The sequence below is a fragment of the Prionailurus viverrinus genome, chromosome E1, assembly GCF_022837055.1.
Source record: "Prionailurus viverrinus isolate Anna chromosome E1, UM_Priviv_1.0, whole genome shotgun sequence".
In the NCBI taxonomy this organism is placed as follows: domain Eukaryota; kingdom Metazoa; phylum Chordata; class Mammalia; order Carnivora; family Felidae; genus Prionailurus; species Prionailurus viverrinus.
The window spans coordinates 18,660,365-18,675,364 of NC_062574.1; the positions used below are offsets into that span (position 1 = coordinate 18,660,365).

General features: G+C 53.0%; 1 protein-coding gene across 3 annotated transcripts in view; it reads left to right on the forward strand.

The window, feature by feature from the left end:
• NOS2 (nitric oxide synthase 2) overlaps positions 1–15,000 on the forward strand; it is a 37,603-nt gene that overhangs the window by 20,449 nt on the left and 2,154 nt on the right. For all 3 annotated transcript variants that reach the window (XM_047832443.1, XM_047832445.1, XM_047832444.1), the window contains exons 11-24: positions 1,213–1,407; positions 2,419–2,501; positions 2,884–3,028; positions 3,758–3,862; positions 5,020–5,069; positions 5,492–5,666; positions 6,433–6,565; positions 7,559–7,637; positions 8,413–8,594; positions 10,683–10,846; positions 11,808–12,015; positions 13,814–13,901; positions 14,355–14,476; positions 14,786–14,934. In XM_047832443.1, the coding sequence (XP_047688399.1) occupies positions 1,213–1,407; positions 2,419–2,501; positions 2,884–3,028; positions 3,758–3,862; positions 5,020–5,069; positions 5,492–5,666; positions 6,433–6,565; positions 7,559–7,637; positions 8,413–8,594; positions 10,683–10,846; positions 11,808–12,015; positions 13,814–13,901; positions 14,355–14,476; positions 14,786–14,934 (1,878 nt within the window). The remainder of the gene's footprint in view (positions 1–1,212; positions 1,408–2,418; positions 2,502–2,883; positions 3,029–3,757; positions 3,863–5,019; positions 5,070–5,491; positions 5,667–6,432; positions 6,566–7,558; positions 7,638–8,412; positions 8,595–10,682; positions 10,847–11,807; positions 12,016–13,813; positions 13,902–14,354; positions 14,477–14,785; positions 14,935–15,000) is intronic.

Below are 15,000 nucleotides of genomic sequence, written 5' to 3' on the forward strand. Positions count from 1 at the left end.
TGCCCTCCAGCAGCACCTGTCTTCACCTCCCTTGTATCTTGTATCAGACCACATGAAAATGGCCTCCCCTCCTTAGAGCATAATCTAATGCAGAAAAGGGGCCACGTTTTCACCTCTGTAATGCCAGTGCTTTATGCAGTGCCTGGCATTAATAGATAAAGATAGATAGAAATAATAATAGCAGCTAACATTTATTGCACACATTCTGTGCTTTACTTATGTTAACTTTTTTTTAGAGTTTTTAAATTATTTATTTGTTTATTTATATTTATTTACTTAGAGTGTGAGCAGGGGAGAGGAGCAGAGGGGGAGAGAGAGAGAGGGAGGGAGGGAGAGAATCTTAAGCAGGCTCCACACTCAGCTTGCAGCCCAATGCAGGGCTCGATTGCACAACCCTGGGGTCATGACCTGAGCTGAAATCAAGAGTCAGGCTCAACCAACTGAGCCACCCAAGTGCCCCTACTTGTGTTAACTTATTGCCTCCTTTCAGCAACATTACAATGTAGAAACTTTTATCAACCCCCTTTTACATTTGAGGAAACTGAGGCTTAGTGAAGTTCAGGAACTAATAGCTCAAGGTCACATGGCTAATAAGAGGCCAAAGTTTGAATCATGACATTAAACAAATGTCTCCTGACTGAGTTGCCCCAGACATTGAGGGGTGTGGCTGCTTTTGTTGGATCATTCCAGGAAGGCTCAGACCCCTTGGCTTCTAACTTTAGGATGTGGCACATTGTGCTGACCTGTCTTCCATATGCTGCCGTTTCCCCAACACTTAGTTCTCTTCAGAGATGTCTAGTTCCTTCTTGGCTGAGAGAGCCCCATCCTCAGGGAAGTGACTCCTGGAACTCTCAGTACTAACAAGTGGCAAAAAGACACTATGGTTGGATTTGTCCACATCCAGAGGGAGCCATTTGTGGGGAGTTTGGGGAGACTTGTAGGCGTGGCCTGAGAAGCTGACTCTGTCCCTAGATGGCCAAGGGGGGGCCCACCATGTGACCTCTGGGCCGACTATGACTATGGTGATTTCTGGGGCTCCTTTGGAGGCTCTGAAAGTGCCTTCCATTTGGGTATTTACTTTCAGCAGCGAGGAGGTGGCCAGGAGGAACTGTTGTCACATTTTACTGACCTTGGGAGCCCCGCTGACAGACCATGCTCCTGAGTCCCCCTTCCCTTGCCTCAACCCCCCCTCTTTGCCTCCTCCTACTTCAGAAGCAAAACGTGACCATCATGGACCACCACTCGGCTGCGGAGTCCTTCATGAAGTACATGCAGAATGAGTACCGGTCCCGAGGGGGCTGTCCTGCCGACTGGATTTGGCTGGTGCCCCCGATTTCTGGCAGCATCACTCCCGTGTTCCACCAGGAGATGTTAAACTATGTCCTGTCCCCTTTCTTCTACTACCAGGTGAGGGAGGGCCTTCCTCCCCTCTCTGTCTTGGGAGCTCAGGGGTGGAGAATGTGTGTGTGTGTGTGTGTGTGTGTGTGTGTGTGTGTGTGTGTGTAGGTGTGCATGCGTGTGCATGCACGTGCTCGTGTATGTGCGTGCAGGTGCGTGTGTGTACATGTATGCATGCACGTTCACGCTCACTCATGCAGGACACACGGGGCAGGGGCAGGGACACAGGGACCTATTTGTAATGCTTGTCAGGATGCTGAACAGCAATCGTCCATTTCCGCAGAGAGTGGGACTTAAGGAAAGACCTTTTATTTCACCTTCAGGGGTCCAGTGCTCTGATGGGGCTTAAGCTTGAGGGTGACCACCATTGCCCCCACCTCAACCAGTCACATCCCATAAGGGTGAAGAGTTTGGCTCGAGGGTCAGACACACCTGTGGGCAACTCTGCCACTTCCTAGCGGCATGATTGTGGGTGGGTCATTTCACCCATGGGAGCCCTGATGTTCTCATTGTGTGGATCCCGTGAGCTGGTCTCTGCCCAGCCCAGAATGCACTCCATAACCATCCCCTATTGAAACCCGTTCACTTTTTGTCATAAAGGGCTTCGGCTAGATTCGGGGAGGAGCCTCCTTACTTTAAGATGCCAGGTAGGGGGACTGACTGCCGGGGACAGCGTGTGCCTGTCGTCATAGTGCCTTATTTCACTCAAAGCTGTCCGATTTGGACTATACATCACATGGTCTGCCTAGTGGCACTAAAAACGAAAGAGAAGTGGGGCCTCTTCCTCTTGGGGGGACACTAATGGAGAATAAAATCAACTGGCCGCCCGGTATGTGCAAATTCCAAGCTGGACCCTGGAGCCGCAACTCTGAGGGAGACAGAGCCCCAGCCCTCCCTGCCGGGGCACCCAGGGACCCCCGCCTCACAAAGTGCACAAAGGGTCCTCTGGCTCCCTCGCATCCCCAAGCCCCGGCCGAGCCAGGGCCCACCTTGCCCTCACAGGTGCCTTCTTTTCTGCAGGTGGAGGCCTGGAAAACCCACATCTGGCAGGATGAGAAGCGGAGACCCCGGAGAAGAAAGATTCCGTTCAAAGTCTTGGTTCAGTAAGTGGGAGCGGCCAGCGCTGACGTCTCACCTGCAGCCCTTTCTTCTAGCCAGCCTGCCCTTCTAGGCCTTGAAGGGTGGGGAACAAAGAGAAACGATGGTCTTTGTGGAGTTGGGCTCGCAGAGGTCCAGACGCTAGTGGGGACCGCCTGCCACCATCGGCCCAACCTTCCCTGTCCTCTGTTTTCCCACAGGGCTGAGTCATGGGTTGAGTGGGTGAGGGGAGGAGAAGGGCCGTGAGTCAAGGTCAATACCTGGTAAGAAACATGAGTTCTTTTCCCACAAACTGCCACCCTTTAGACACTGTCCCTCTTCCATTCTCTATGACCCGTGCGTTCCTCTGGAAGGGTGAGTCAGCACAGTGTCTGTCTGTCTACACAGAGCTGTGCTCTTCGCCTCCATGCTGATGTGCAAGACCATGGCGTCCCGAGTGAGAGCCACTATCCTCTTTGCGACGGAGACAGGAAAGTCAGAAACACTGGCCCGGGACCTAGGGGCCTTGTTCAGCTGTGCCTTCAACCCCAAGGTGGGCAACTCAGAGGGACGCATGCCTCCTTCTCTGCCTGTGTGCAGACAAGTTGGTAAAAGTTAAAACGGTTACCCGCTCCTGAATGTCCCAGAGCCTTGGGGGTGCTGATGCACATTGTAAATCTGTGATAGGACAGATTGGTGTCCAAGGGCTCCCAAACTTACACAGCAAATAGAATTTTCATGGTGTTCCAGGGAACACAGTTTGAGAAACACTTTCCTAATGCAAGTGTCAAAATCCACGAGCTGCTGTAGATGAACTTTAGTCACTCAACACCTTCACTACGGGCTGTAGTGCTCAAGGCGAGGGGGCAAAGGATGAATAAGATGCAGACGAATGAAACAACCCCACAGGGGGACTCCCTCATTCCCTCAGTGTTGGAGTTCATCCTTCATTGGAAGCCTCCTGTGTCAGGTGGGCTGGGCCCCGGGTAGAACAGCGAGGCTGTGACACATTTCACCTGAGATTCACTGAAGTGTTGGCCGTGGGGCTTGAGCGGGGGGAGGAGGATGGGGAGTGATGTGTTCGTGCAGGTTTATTCGATGGCCATTCGTGAAGCATTCCCCTCCTCTGTGCCACGCCTGTGCTGGGCGTGGGAGGGGTAGGGAGACAGGTGACGCAGGGGGCTCCTGGGAGGGGGGAAGGGAGGCACAGGGCTTCCGGGGACGGTGCGGAAGGCTGCAGCCCGGGAACCGAGGGCTCATGTCCACCCTTGGTGCCGCGCAGATTCTCTGCATGGACCAGTACGGGCTGAGCAACCTGGAGGAAGAGCAGCTACTACTGGTGGTGACCAGCACGTTTGGGAACGGAGACTCCCCCGGCAACGGAGAGGTGGGTGGCCCAGGTCCCGGTGGTCTGGAGCGGGGGGGCAGGGTAGGGTCCAAGAGGGACAGGGAAAGGATGTGGGAGATTCAGCATGTCCTAAGGAGGGCGCTTGGAAGTGAGCGCTTGGATCCCTGTGGGCTGCCCGAGTGCCAGCCATTTGCCTGCCTCCTTTATAATTGTCACCATATGTATGTGACGCCTTTCCTGTGACATGATCTATACTTTTAAGTAAATTGACCCACCTTTTTAAACTCAAAAATTCATGCTAATTTTTTAAAATGTTTATTTACTTATTTTTGAGAGAGAGAGAGAGAGAGAGAACACAGGGGAGGCTCAGAGAGAGAGAGACATATGTACAGAATCTGAAGCGGGCTCCAAGCTCTGAGCGGTCAGCACAGAGCCCACTGCGGGGCTTAAACTCATGAACCGTGAGATTGTGACCTGAGCTGAAATCAGACGCCTAACCTATTGGGCCACCCTGACGCCCCTCAAAAATTCATGTTTAAAGGAAACTTTATATCACTCCCACGAATGAAAGGCCAACAAAAAGTAAACCCAATGAAAGCCAAACAAAGTTCTTGAACTTTAACTGGGTACTGTTGCCTGACCGTGGCTTGCTTTATTTTTTAAAATGAGTAGTAGGCAAAGATTAGAGGTCTTCGGGCTCCCATAGCCCCAAGCGAAGACACTCCCTGGTTTTCATAAAGATAAGAATAGTAACTGAAACAGGAATAATTTTTTTAAATTTACAGAAAAGAGTACTTTCTTACCATGTGATTTGACGCCATTGCTGCTGGGTCACATTCTGCCTAAAATAATCTTCAGTCCCTTGGAAATCAGGGTAATCTTAGAGAGTATGGGGCCGGTTGTCATTATTACCAGGTTCCAAAAAGGAAGAGAGGCTCGTGCCGCATGAGGAGACCCTCTGGAGATGCCGTGCTGTAAGGGAGGTCCTCCTCTACCAGAGCTGGATGGGGCTGGGCTGTTCTAGGTCCCCCACCAAGGATAAAGCCCACATGAGTTGCTAAGACTGAACTTGTCCCTGAGCCCCAGCCAGCTGGCTCCACACTTCCGTTTGTGGATCTTGAACCACATGTGGCCAGATGTGGCCAGTACTTATACTAATCTCATCCTGAGAAGTCTGTGGTTCTTTCTCTTTCTAGAAACTGAAAAAATCCCTCTTCATGCTGAAAGAGCTTACCAACAAGTTCAGGTAAGGCTTTCCCCACCCACTTGTCCAAGCCCTAAGGCTTTCACCCACTTGTCCAAGCCCTACCTTATGAACCTAGAGTCTGGGTGCCAGGGAGGAAACTGGTTGTGTATAAGGGGGTCTTCTCCAAGATATCCAGGCACAGAGAGATCCTTGTCCTCAGCATATGTTGAGGGTCAAGTCAGGGAAACCAAGTCCCTCTCATAGGTCTGCCTCTCATAGGTCCCTCAAGCGTGGGATTGGTCACAGGAGTTGGTAACAAGGCTTGGGAGCTAGGGAGGACCAGAAGGGGGCGTGCGCTGGCTGGTCCTGTGCCCAGCTGCGGGGGGAGTGTCTGAGGCTGGCCTTATGGGGCCACTAATGCTACGTGATGCTTGCGTGGCTGGGCTCACCCCAGTCTCCACATGTGTGTCCTCCTCGGGCAGGTATGCCGTGTTCGGCCTCGGCTCCAGCATGTACCCTCAGTTCTGTGCCTTTGCTCATGACATCGACCAGAAGCTGTCCCATCTGGGGGCCTCTCAGCTTGCCCCAACAGGGGAAGGGGACGAGCTCAGTGGACAGGAGGAAGCCTTCCGCAGCTGGGCCGTGCAAACCTTCAAGGTCAGTTCTTAGCTGGAGCTGCCCCCCGGCCTGGACAGGGATACCACAGCCCAACCTCATGTCCAGGACACCTCACGCCAGCCATCCTGGATGGCGTGACTCCTGCCTGGTCTTGCAGGCACGGTCTTAGGTGTGTCCTGAAGGCTCAGGTCACTGCTGCTTTCCCTCTACCCCTCAGAACTCCACTTTAAGCATGTGCCCCCAGATGGGGGAAGATGGCTGAGACACCCCCCTGCCCTTAGGGAGCTTCGGTTTAAGATCTTTCCCCCTCTAATTATTCAGGTCACCTCTTGACGACTTTGTCTTGTTTCAGTCTCCCAGCCACAGAGAGCCTGGGGACAGGGACCATGTGGTTGAGTCCTCTGGACCTCTGTCAGAATCTCAGTAGGGCTTTGCTGCCTGTGGCCGCACCCCCCCCCCCCCCCCGATTTTAGAGAACTCCACATTTGAACAGTGTTTCACCCAGCGGTGGCACTTAGAGCACCTGGTTCCCAGGCCCACGCCGCCTCCACGTGACCCCACACAAGGAACATGGGGGTAATCAAATCTCATGGTGTGGGCATGAGGATAATATGAAAACAATAGCAACGACGTGCCAAGCCTGGCTGCCTCTTCGAGTACACACAGCAGCCCAGTCAGATCCGTGTACTTAGTAATTATTGGAAGCACTTAACTGGTCTGTAAGGACCTACAAAATGGTGGCCCGATGGTGGTGACGATGTCGAAGAGGAGGACCATGATGATGGTCTGCCCCATCTTCTTCCAGGCAGCCTGTGAGACGTTCAATGTGCGAGGCAAGCACCGCGTTCAGATCCCCAAGCTCTACACCTCCAATGTGACCTGGGACCCGCACCACTACAGGCTCGTGCGGGACTCACAGCCTCTGGACCTCAACAAAGGTACCTTCTGGGCTTGCGGCCCTTCCTGCTGGGATGGCGGTCTCTGACGCTGGAGTCTGTGCTCGAGGAGACCACTAGGACCCTCTGAGCGGAGGCAGCTGGCCTAGGGATTCCAGGCCTCTCCCTCTTGTTGCAGCCGAGAGCCTGCTGGGGTGCAGGACTGGAGAGCTTGCTTCATCTCTGAGGAAGCCTATTCCAGGAGGAAGCCCTGGGAGGGTGACAGAAAGGGGAGCCAGCGCCAACTGAGGGCCTCCTGTGTGCCAGGCACTGTGCTGGGCTTCTCACCCATGCCACTCTCAGTGACCCTGACACTCATCTTGTAAGAAGGGCACAAAGACCAGGGCTCCTGGCTGGCTCAGTTGGTAGGGCATCTGATGCTTGATCTCTGGGTTGTGAGTTCGAGCCCCATGTTAGGTGTGGAGGTGACTTAAAAAACAAAATACGACGGGCACAAAGACACTGAAGTTTGGGGAGGTGAAGCAAGTTGCTAGCATGTGGCCAGGCTGGGATTTGAGCCCCAGCCGTCCAGTTCTGACAGCTGCCAAGTATTATAAACCACATCTTGTAGAAGCAGTCCCAGGCTGCTGTCCGTGAACTCTTGATGGTGCCTTCTTGACGCTGTGCCTCCGTGATTCCTCTTTTCTTGTACCATGAGTACAGTAGCCCTGTAGGTTCCTGCATGTTTAGGACACCCCTGGCTTCAGCTATGCTCTCCTGCAGATACCAGGCTATGGGGATGGCCTAGAAATCCCCAACTTTGGGCACCTCATGCATTTCCCAGCACTTAGCAGCACAGCTACCCTCTGTCAAACCAAGGGTCTTTATTTGTGATTCAGAAACAGCAGGGAAAAAGAAAGGACAGAAAACCCCCCTGCCATCACAGCGGGACACCCCAAGGGTAGTGTCCAGGGATAACTGACTCAAATACATGGAGGCTGCCCCCACCAACACTTAAGAGACACTTTGCCATTTTTTCTTCTCTGTCCCCCACAGCCCTCGGCAGTATGCACGCCAAGAAAGTGTTCACCATGAGGCTCAAATCACAGCGGAATCTCCAGAGTGCGAAATCCAGGTAAGGGAGACTGCAGGCCTGCTTGAGTGATGACCCACAAATTTAATTTAATGAAGGGACGACCAGAGCAAGTCAGTCTTTGAAAGGAGAGAAGTGTCCACTGGCAATAGCAACGATGACTTTGTCAGGACCAGCTTGACCGGTAACGCCTGTGACCTCCATCACCTCTAGGTCTGGTATCCGTTAACCATGGGCCAGTTTCCCAGCTTGACAACTAGGCACCTGCTCTACCAACCTGTCCTTTGTCACTAAACCCTTTCACCAAAGGTGGAGGGCAAGAGAAACTCAAACCATTTGGCTCTTTCTTAAGAACTTTCAGGAAAACTTTTGGCAGGGAAGGACATTTCCCTGCCAGGAGAAACGAGTATTCTGGATTCCCTGTAGGTTGTCTGTGCTGTCCTCCCTCCCCCTCCCCATTCATTAGGAAAACCAGGCTTTGTTCCGATAAGAACCAGATTTGTGCTGGGGACAAGAAGGGTTTTTTTCCTAATGCTGACTATCTCCCAAGGGGATGCATTCTTTAGGCGGAGGGTGTGGTCAAGCCTGTGTGGCTCAGGACTGTCATGTGGGGAGGGTGCAGCCCACCCTCTCCCCACAGAGAAGCCCCAGGCCCTCCTGAGCACCCCAGCCTCAGGGGCTGTGGGTGACCCATGCTCATGGAACTGGGCAGGAAAATGAAAGAAGGGCACATTTCCTAGGGAAGCTGGCCGGGCCATCAGGACCTCTGGAGGAAATCCTGGTGGCGTCACCAGAGGCTTCTCTTTCCCTTTTCCAGCCGCACCACCCTCCTGGTGGAGCTCTCCTGTGAGGACAGCCACCGGCTGAGCTATCTGCCTGGAGAGCACCTCGGGGTTTTCCCAGGCAACCAGCTGGCTCTGGTAAAAGGCATCTTGGAGCGAGTGGTGGACGGCCCTGCGCCCCATCAACCGGTGCACCTGGAGACCCTCAGCGAGAGTGGTGAGCACTTGCACGGTGGCCCCTGCACCCCCCCCAGCAACCTCCCTGACTCTGCTGGTGGGCTGGTCCCACGCCCGCGCTGTGGGCAGTTAGCCCTGTCCTCCCTGCTGAGTGGGTGGGCCGCCCAAGCCCATACTCGTGCAGCTTTGCCAATGGAAGGGACGCTTCTTTGGGACTATCTGTCCAACCCCAGAGACTGGGGAGTCTTTTTCCCTTCGTTCTTTTGCTCACCCAGCCACTTTTTTTGTTCATTGATGGATTCATTTATTTTTCCACTGAGATTTCAACCGGTCACATCTATATACCAGGCAGGCCCTGGGCTACAAAAATGAATGAGGCTCAATGTCTGCATTCAGAAAGCTCACTACCGAGTACAGGAGGCAGATAGGCAAGAATATTCATCACCGTCATCATCCTCATCCTCATCCTCATCATAACAGTAGCAGCTGGCATTTGTTGGGTAATTACTAGATGCCAGCATTTTACATGCCCTGTCTCTTCAGTCCCCACAATAGACATGTGTGTGCAGTTTGCCTGATGACGTAATGGAGAAATGTGGGAACAGCGTAAAATGCTGCGCTTTGAAGGTTCAAGTCCCTGATCCATCACTTCCTAGCTATGTGACCTTGGGCATAGGAGTTAACCTCTCGAGGCTTTATTTCTTGTCTCTAAAATGAAGACAAAGGAGCTGTCCTTGTAAGGTTGTAGTAAGACCAGATGATTAGGTGCAAATGCCCCCTTCACCACAGTTCCTGGCACCGAATAAATGTAGAAGCAGGGGGATGTCCATTCCCTAAAGGCTGTGAACATCTGTCCAGAGCTCAGAGAAGGAGTTTAATGTGCCCTGAGAGTGTCCCTGGATCCCAACGTTCATAACCTCCTTGCATGTTCATGGCATTCTGCTTACCCATCGAAGGCCTCACTTATCCCCACCTTACTCGGATGACGGGCAGCGGCAGACTGTGGGTGGCAGGGAGAGTGAGTCTCCTCCTGGTCATCCTCACCTGGGAGAGGACGCTGTCCTAGGGAGGGTCGGGAGCACCCCCTTCCCCTGCTAGGGTGAGGCCCAGTCTGTGTGGTCAGCACAGCACGGGGTGGGGGACAGGCACTAGGAGAGATAAACTAATGAAATCAACACTTGCAAGCCTCCTAGCCCATAGGAATGGCCCTCTGGCCTGAGTGACAGTCAGACCTCCAAAGAATGTGTGCCCCTAAAGAGAGTGGCCACAATAGGAAAAGGAGGGTCAGAGAAGCAAAGGGTGGCATTGTCCCCCACTGTCCAGGAGAATGTCTTGTGACGCAGGAAGACAGATGTGTAGTTCTTCAGGCCTTGGGTCTAGATGAAATAACATAGTACGAATATTTTTACCTAATATTTATTGAATATGTATGTGCCTAACACCATACTATTACACGTACACTATACCATTCAATGGTCATACAAATCCAGCGAGACAGGTTTTGTTATTGCATTCGTTCTATAGGGACAGAACCCAAGGTTGTGTTCAGTCACCTTGCTAGTAAGTGGGGAGCCAGAGTTTGAACCCATGTGTACTGGCTCCAGGGTCCACACTATGACGGCCCTGCATACTGCCTCTTGGGACTCCTTGGGACTTGCCACTTTACTTTGATTTGCTGTTCACCCAGTACCTCTTGGTATAGCCCCAGGGGACTGAAGTCATGGGCTTTCTGTAAATGCATAACTGGCCTTAGGGGTGTACATCAGTCTTTGGTGAATTTAGTTACTGTGAGTCTGTAGTTCACCTATGGTTGTTTTGCTAAAGTACAGATCTGAACCAGAGAGGGACTGAACTCTGGTGCATAGTTAAGTTTTCAGGATTGTGCTAACTTGGGTACCCTTTAGAGAGCTGTTGGTCAGCCTCCCATGGCAGCCGTAACTCTGAGCACCACTTCCTTGCATGTGAATTGGGCACGTGAGCACTTTTGCTGTTCCTGAAGGCAGAAATTCAGTGCCTTCTCTCCCTGCAGCTGAAGGGTGGAGGGTGTTTTCCCCAGAGGCCTCATCACCCTTCAGGAAACCTAAATGGGGCCTTTTTTGCCATCCTGACTCCTTCTTTCCCTATCCAGGAAGCTACTGGGTCAGAGACAAGCGGCTGCCCCCGTGCTCGCTCAGCCAGGCCCTCACCTACTTCCTGGATATCACCACCCCCCCAACCCAGCTGCTGCTCCGCAAATTGGCACAGCTGGCCACAGAAGAGGCAGAGAGGCAGAGGCTGGAGATCCTGTGCCAGGTGAAGGTTGGGGCTGGTGGGTGAAGGAAGGGTAGGGCGGATGAGGGGAACCAGAACCCAGAGCTAGTGTTTAACCTCCAAGGGGAAATCCTACCTAGCTTCCCAGAGTGAGACTTGTCAAAAGCTGGTGTGAAGTCTGTATCCCCTCCATCCCATCACTAGGACACAGTTGCTTTGAGTGATCTTAATTTTTCTTAGTGTCTGCAGGACACTACCTAAGATGAGATGAGATGAGATAAGTGGCTAGAAAAGGGGAGCCATTATTGTCTTGGCTTTGTATATTCCTAAAACCTGGAATAAGCCTGAAACTTAGGAAGTGCTGGAGGATGGATGGTGAGGGTGAATGGATAAATAGACACAGTAACGGGTAGTTGAGTTAATAAATTAATGAGAGGATGCATTAACTCACTGACAACTTTCTAGGCCCATGCCTTTGCAAAGGCACCGGATGGCATTATTACCATCATGTTTATCGCTAATTATCTTGATTCCCACCACCTCCGCTGCACTGTACTAACTTGGCACATGTTCTTGCATTTAAGTCTCTCGCTATCCCCATGAAATAGATGATGCCATCCTCGTTTCACAAAGGTTAAGTGATTGGGACGAGATCCCACAGCTGGTAAGGGCGTCCAGTCAAGATTTGAACCCAGGTGTGTATGATTCCAGAGCTCTGTCCACAGTTAGATTACAATAAAAATTTGACTCCTGCCCACCGGGAGCCAACGGTGGCGTTCTAAGCACACAAATCAGGTTAATGCTACTCACTGACCTGAGTTCTTCCAGGAAGGAACGATTTTCTCTCCAGCTCGGTAGTCTCAGCACCCTGGACAGCGCCTGGCACTTGGAAATGTTCGTTGAGGGTGTGAATGAGTGAATGAATGAATGCTGGATTGTGACAGCCTTCTGCCTCCGGGTGGGGCAAGTGCCAGAAGTCACTCACACTGACCTTGGCTTTCAGCCCTCAGAGTACAACAAATGGAAGTTCACCAATAGCCCCACATTCCTGGAGGTACTGGAGGAGTTCCCATCTCTGCGGGTGTCTGCTGGCTTCCTGCTCTCCCAGCTGCCTATTCTGAAACCCCGGTACTACTCCATCAGCTCCTCCAGGGCCTGTGCACCCACGGAGGTCCACCTCACTGTGGCTGTGCTCACCTACCGCACCCGAGGTAAGGCTGGGCAGGGGCTTTGGAGCAGTCCAGCTCTGCTGTTTACTGGGCAGTCGTTCAACATCTCTGAACTGTGGTCTCCTCAGCAGTTAAAAACCCACTCCCCAGGGGAGCCTGGGTGGCTCAGTCAGTTGAGCGTCTGGCTCTCGATTTCGGCTCAGGTCATGATCTCACAGTTCGTGGGTTCAAGCCTGACATTAAGGTGCCGGCGTGGAGCCTGTTTAGGATTCTCTCTCCCTCCTTCTCTCTCTCTCTCTCTCTCTCTCTGCCTCTCCCCCACTCATGCTTTCGCTGTCTCTCAAAATAAGTAAACTTTCAAAAACCCCTACCTCCCAGAGTGTTAATAGCAATAGGAGGTGTGTGGGAGAGATTACTACGAACCAGGCACTGAGCTCACCCTTTTGTATATGTATTATCGGTAACCGTACGAGATGGGGACTGTTTGCATTTTACAGGTGAGGAAACTGAGGCACAGAGAGGTTAAGCCACAGAGTCATACTGTTAGCAAATAGAGAACTGAGGTTCGAACCCAAGCAGTCTGACTGCTGAGTCTTCCCTTCTTCACTCTACTGCCCTACTACTGTTGGGACAACTTAATGAGATCAAATGTAGAAAGCACCCAATACTTCCCAGCGATTCTTCATTTCCTGATCGTCTAGCCTGGGTACAGGGGTGATTATGCCTTGATTGTTCACTCAGTCATTCACTTACTCAGCGATGGTTATTTCATATCCATCTATGCTTGGCATGGTGGTGGATGTGGAAACACAACACGTAGCTTCTTCCCTCATGGAGCGTCCCGTCTAGAGGGGGCAGTGAAGAGAGACTCATAGTGATGGACAGTTGTCATTATGCAGGAGCTAGGAAGGAAAACGCAGGGTGCTCTGAGGGCAGAGGGTAGAGGATGGGCTAACATAGACTGGAAGGTCCAAAACCTTGTCTACTTGGACTTGGGCCTCTGTGCTGGGTGAACTGTACCCTGTAACTGAGCATTGCCTGGGTTGGTAAAGCCAGGTAAAAAGCATAGTCACACGGTTTCTAAACACTGGGCAGAGACTCTGTCTGCTCTGTTCGAGAACATCTACACAGGCCAAGTCTCAGTCCTCAGGCAGGGAGAGGGGAGGTGGGGACACCTTGTGAGAGCAAGATTCCATCCAGAGGAAAAAAGGGACTTTTCAAGTTGGTTGGGATAGCTTTAAATGCTGGGCCTTTGGGAAGGGAATGTAAACCAGAGAAAGTAGGGGTTTCCACAGGCCCAGGAGGGGCCGCTTGGGGAGACAGTGAGATATCACAGCAGACCAGAATGCTCAGGGGGCTGTCTGTCACCCAGGGTTCCTACCAGCAAGGGGTTTACCTCATGAAGACACTGTGGGGCAGTGACTGTGGCCACCCTGCAGGGCCACTTTGTGCTATATCATCGGAGCTGAGTAATGGGCTGGGAGGGTCCCTGGAGAAACTCTCGGAAGGAGCATTGGCGTGGGAGTCAGGGAACCTGAGCTGTGGCCTCATTTTACTGCTACCTGAGTGACCTTGTACAAGTCACTTTCCTTCTCTGAGACTCTTTCTGCAGTGGCAAAGGGGAGAGTCTTGCAGACTCTCTAAGTGCGTTTCAGTTTTCCCCAGCTCTGGCTGCATAGAGGGCAGACCGCAGGACCGGGAGAACTGCCCCCTCACGAAAGCCCACAGAGTGCCTCAGCGGACACTTCCAGGAGGCTCGTTGGTGTGGGAAGAGCCTCTGGGACAATTCACCCCTAGGGCGTGGGGAATGATGTTGGTCATGTCTGTGTTGTCCTTGCAGATGGCCAAGGTCCCTTGCACCACGGCGTCTGCAGCACATGGCTCAGCAGCCTGAAGCCCCAAGACCCAGTACCCTGCTTTGTGAGAAGGTAAACAGGCCCTCCACTCTGTCCCTGGTGGGACCACTGGCCCCTGGGAGTTCTGGTTTGAAGAGGAATGATCTGGGACTTAGGTACCATGCTGGGCCCCATGGCCCATGAAGAAGGCATCGGGGTCCCCCTGGCCCTCTCCATCCTATCCCTGGCAATGAAGCGTAGCCAGATCTCCGGCAGAGACGGAGATGACAGCAGTCGGGGTGGGGATCTAGAGAACAATGAGTTTCAGGCCTTTTTCCAAAGGAGCCAGGGCGAGGAGATGGTGTGCCAGGGCAGGGGAAATGAGGCAGCCTACAGGACTTGGGAAATCACATTTGAGCTCATTGTCTCCTCCACCCTCACAACACCACCGCCCCCAGCTGCACCCCCAGTTCCCCAGCCCCTGTCCAGTGTGTGCATCCATCTCAGGGTGTCTGAGGACTGGGCCTCTTGATCTGTCCCCTTTAGTGCCGGCGGCTTCCAGCTCCCTGAGGACCCCTCCCAACCTTGCATCCTCATTGGGCCTGGCACAGGCATCGCCCCCTTCCGCAGCTTCTGGCAGCAGCGGCTCCATGACGCCGAGCACAAAGGTACAGTTAGAGGGTTTCGGGCAGGTGGGGAGGGGACACCAGGTGGCCTGGCATCTCTCCAGGAGTAGGGCGGCAGTGACTGGAGAGTTGTGCCACCGCCCACAGACGTTTCCTTGCCCTTCTCCCATTTGCCTCAGCCTGTGTGGACAAGTGATCTGAATGCCCTGGGCCTCATTTTCCTCATCTGTAAAGTGGGGATAATACTAGCTAGGATAGCTGTGGGCGTGAAATGAGAATTCAGGCCGGTTGCCGGGCTCCGCGGGCCCTCCGGTGGCCACCCTGGTAACTGGAGCCTGCTGGGTCTCACAGGGCTCCGGGGCGGCCGCATGACCCTGGTGTTCGGGTGCCGCCGCCCGGATGAGGACCACCTCTATCGGGAGGAGATGTTGGAGATGGCCCAGAAGGGGGTGCTGCATGAGGTTCACACAGCCTACTCTCGCCTGCCTGGCCAGCCCAAGGTAAATGCGGCAGCTGCCCGTGCAGTGGGTGGGACATTAAAAGCACAGTCTGGTGGGTGCCGCGGC